The sequence below is a fragment of the Phalaenopsis equestris genome, unplaced genomic scaffold, assembly GCF_001263595.1.
Source record: "Phalaenopsis equestris unplaced genomic scaffold, ASM126359v1 Scaffold000251, whole genome shotgun sequence".
Taxonomy (NCBI): Eukaryota; Viridiplantae; Streptophyta; class Magnoliopsida; order Asparagales; family Orchidaceae; genus Phalaenopsis; species Phalaenopsis equestris.
Genome location: NW_018164693.1, coordinates 671,966 through 676,163, shown reverse-complemented (window position 1 = coordinate 676,163; position 4,198 = coordinate 671,966). Strand labels below are relative to the sequence as shown.

The following is a 4,198-nucleotide window of genomic DNA, read 5'->3' as shown; positions in this document are numbered from 1 at the left end:
ACAGGTACGGTTAGATGAGAGATCTAATATTCTATGGTCTTTGCTCTCAGTTCATGTGGGCTAAAATGGCTTAATGCTGTGGAATTTATCCTATTTCTAATTTTGTATTAATGCAGACAAAATTGTTCTATAAGCTGGCTTAATGCTGTAGTTTATCAGTCTTCTCTTGTTTCCCCACATAAATTGATTTGGTTCAATTTTCTGTAAATACCAACGTTTTCATTCAGGCTTTTGCCATGATAGCTTGTGCAGATGCATTGGTGGCCTGCAACTCATCTGGATGCCTTGATGGGGACATCCTGCAGGCTCAGCTGATTTAAGATTTGATTTTGGAATATTTAGATTCATGCCACTAAATTCTTATTTATTTACATCAAATTTAGGGCTTTTCTGAATTTGGAGATAACAAATTTATGGAAGATTTACCTGCATACAACTGAATTCTGATGTATTTAGATATCTAATGTCTATCAACGATTATTTTTTCTCATACATGCCATCTTACCCATGCATGAAGGTGTATTTCACTTTTTATGTGATATGAAGATTTGGAAGGTATAAATGTAGAAATCAAAGTTTAGTTGTTAGATATGTTAGCATATAAGAACTGGGTGGTATGTAAATGCACAAAGTATGGGGGGGCATGCGTGCAAGTGTGTGTTGAGGTTCTTGGCAATTTTGTTTTATACCTATGTCAAAGTTTAGATATGTTGGATGGCCCCATAGCTATGTATGTAGCTTGGATGGCAACCACTACTATGTTATGACCAATTTGTATTTGTTCTCCAGTTGGCACATTGTTCAATTTGGTTATGCTGGAATGTTGTTTAGGGTAAGAAATAATTTGATGCATCTCTTAAGTTTTCTAATATAATTTTCTTATTTGGGTTTAATTTATTTAAACACTAATGCCAACCATATGAATGAGACTGAACTCACACTTTCCTAATAGTAAGGCGCATTGTTTGGCTGTAGCCTGGATGAGAATATTGAGTGTTGATGTTAAATTGGGAGCAGGTCATCTAAACCCCATTATAATGATTCCAAGTTGCAGGCAAGGGTGGACTTGAACGTCACCCATACTTGTGACAGTTATTGATTCTGGAATTGTATGGCGAATTATTGACATGAATATCTGTTGGTATTTTTATCTTATGTAAGAGATTTGAGTGGTATAAATGTATGAAGGAATGTTTAGGTGTTCTATATGTAAATACATAAGAAGTGTCCTTAAATGCTAGCTTTGATCCTATTATGTACCCTTCTGTAGGGCAGCCCGGTTTCATCAATTGAACAACACGGATTTTCTGTAAATATCTGCAATGAAATTTCACAAGCAATAATCTGCAACGCAGTTCCCTTCTCGTCGAATTTAGAACAACAATGTAGAAAGTATTTGAAGTTTTTTCATATGCTTTATTTGGATCCATGATGGTTGCAATGATTGATATCTACTTGTTATTTATCAATTTTTTATGTGATTCTGTTATGAAGAATATTAATATGAACCGAGTATGCGCTCATTTGTAGATAATCTTAAGCAGTGACTATGTGGTTAGCAGCATATAAAATGCTTGGAATGCAGGCTTTAGTTTTCCCAAATTTATACATAGCATCCAAACCTTATTTTTTACATTTACTCCATTCAAATCTTTCAAATCACATTTTGGATCCACCCATTGTACCTAAGCAGATTGGAAGTCGGGTGCAACTGCTGTTTTTGAGTGGGCAGTTTGGACGGCCACGTAAATTTGTTGTCAGCAATCTCTGGATCTACACTTTGGTAAGTTTACTTTTTACATTTCCTTATTTTTTGGACTGATCGATTCTATTTTTTAAAATGCAGAAGAATGAGTTCCAGACACTACGGGAAGGTCGAGAAAGTGATGTGTCATTGCGGACTACCGTCGTTGCTGTTAACGTCACGCCAGGCACGTAGCTACGGGAGGCAATTTTACAGGTGCCCGCGTTGGGGACAAGGACCTGAAGACTGTAAATTCTTTAGGTGGACGGACAATACAACTGTCTCTACAATATCCCAATTGGACACAGGTACTAGGAGTTCGAGAGTACCACAACAGGAGACCACCGCATATGGTTCGAGTTCTTCCGTGTATACCGCACCCCATTCAGACACGCTTGCTCGGGGATCTGAGGTATCAGAAACGGGCAACATTCGTCATGATGTGGCTTTACATGTTAAACTTAATATTGTCATATTTTTCCTTGTAATTTTAACGTGTTATTTCTTCTTTTTTTTGGGGTCTTTCTATAATCCATATTAGAGATCCAGAAATGTGTATTGAACTTTCCTTTATATCAATATGTTTTGTTGATGTAATCATAACCTTTTTGAGTTATATAAATATTATTAAACTTTTTTTGCAATTTCATTTCTACACATTTGAGAAAATAACATTCTGCACACAGATTATTCATTCAACTCAAAAAATTTACAAATAAGTTGTTTACAAAACGCACAAACCAAACAGCTGAACTGCTTATTCAGACCAGGGGCAAAAGGGTCAATTTTTCACAATCAGCTGTTTTCCAGACGCGTTAACCAAACAGTCAGACAGCTTATCCGGATCAGCTGGTCATCAGCAGATTATCAGGATAAGCTGCTTATCAGCAGAAGCTGGATAAGCTGCAGCTGCCCCAAACAGACCCTAAGACACTTGAATGTTAAGAAACACCTTCACTCAAAGGAATTGTTTTGAGACATCCCATTGAGTGGTTCAGCCTTAGGGCCATTCGGGGCAGCACTTTATACCTGCGGGCGTCGAAAATGGCCTTGACATTTGGTTAGGGCATTGGGGGAAATTATCGAGAAACGCAGATAGGCGAGCCGCGGGATCCACCGACCCGCATCTTCGACGTGCGTTCGACTAGTTATTTCCTCTCGCGCCCTTCTCTTGTCCGTTTCCTCCCTAGCTCGCTCAGTCTCTCTTGCCCTTGGTCGATCCCGCGCCTCTCTCTCTCGCCTCTCCCTCGCCTCGCTCGACGGATCTTGATCAAATCGTAAGAAAAGGGAACAAACACATAAAATGCTTAGAAGATTCAATGCAAATCGATCATGGAGGAGGGGAATTCAAGTTCCCTCTTTGAAACCTGGGCAGAAATGGGCGCCACTTTGCTCAGTTGTGCTCTCCGATGTCTTGGAGCGGAGCTCAGAAGCCTTCGCTCGCAACTCAGCCACCGCCGAGAACCTCCTTTCCCAGCTCCAATCACACATTCAGAAGGTTCCTGTGAATGCTACCGTTGATCCCTCGTTGATAGCGATCTGGTGAATGAGTGACTGAAGTTTTTTTCTATTCTATTTTTTTCTTTTTTTTTGTTTTCTCTGTTTTGTAGGTCCTCGTTGGAGGTAGCCGAAGGTGTGAGAAGGAATCGAAGCCGGAATAAGCTATTGCCCCGGGAGCAAATCAATCGACTTATCGACCTTGTGTCGTCTTTTCTGGAGTTGTCACAAGTTAATTCTTTTTTTCTCTGATAGTATTCTCTGGTTGCTCTGTCATGGGTTTCTCATATTGCTTCTGTTGACGTCAGAGTATAGTGAGAATGAATCTCTTATAGTAATTTTATTTGGGATGTTCATGTGTTAGCTAAAGATATTTTGCTTACTCGAAAGATCAATCGGGAAGTAATTGAGCCACATTCTTTCCAAATGATGTACTTGGCTAATATTTTCATAAATGGAAGGAGGTTAATGTTACTTTGATTGTTTGAAAGTTTTATGGGTGTGTAGTTTTTTAATGTCAACTCCAAGACTATGCTTGAATTATTTTCTTGGATGCTGGAGGCCAAGTGGGATATGATAACTTTTCCAACCTATGGCGTGGAGCTCAATCACATCAACAAAGGTAGCTCCTTTTACTCAATATCATTCCTTGTGTTGGTGGAGAATTGAATCTGTGGTTGAAGCTTTAAGATAGGTGGTGATGGTGGTTTGAGTCATTCATTACAATTTGTGCATTTAATTAGGAAACATGAAGTTTTATCAAGGTTCATGGTTATGAATTTGTGTTTGGAATGTTGGATTAAATTCATTTTGTTGATGAAGAGACTAATCGGCTGGGCAGACAATCAACTTATTCAGAGCCGAGGCAAAATGATCATTTATCCAAAAACAACTGCAAATCAGCTGTTTTCCAAACACACAAACCAAACAACCAACCAGCTTATCCGGATCAGCTGC

General features: G+C 38.9%; 1 protein-coding gene across 1 annotated transcript; it reads left to right on the top strand.

The window, feature by feature from the left end:
* Positions 1-2,768: 2,768 nt before the first annotated feature.
* Positions 2,769-3,703, top strand: LOC110024308 (methylcrotonoyl-CoA carboxylase beta chain, mitochondrial-like). Its single transcript, XM_020724198.1, has 2 exons — positions 2,769-3,242; positions 3,355-3,703. Exons 1-2 carry the CDS (start codon positions 3,048-3,050, stop codon positions 3,403-3,405), a joined length of 246 nt encoding a protein of 81 aa, XP_020579857.1. The 5' UTR covers positions 2,769-3,047; the 3' UTR covers positions 3,406-3,703.
* Positions 3,704-4,198: the final 495 nt, after the last annotated feature.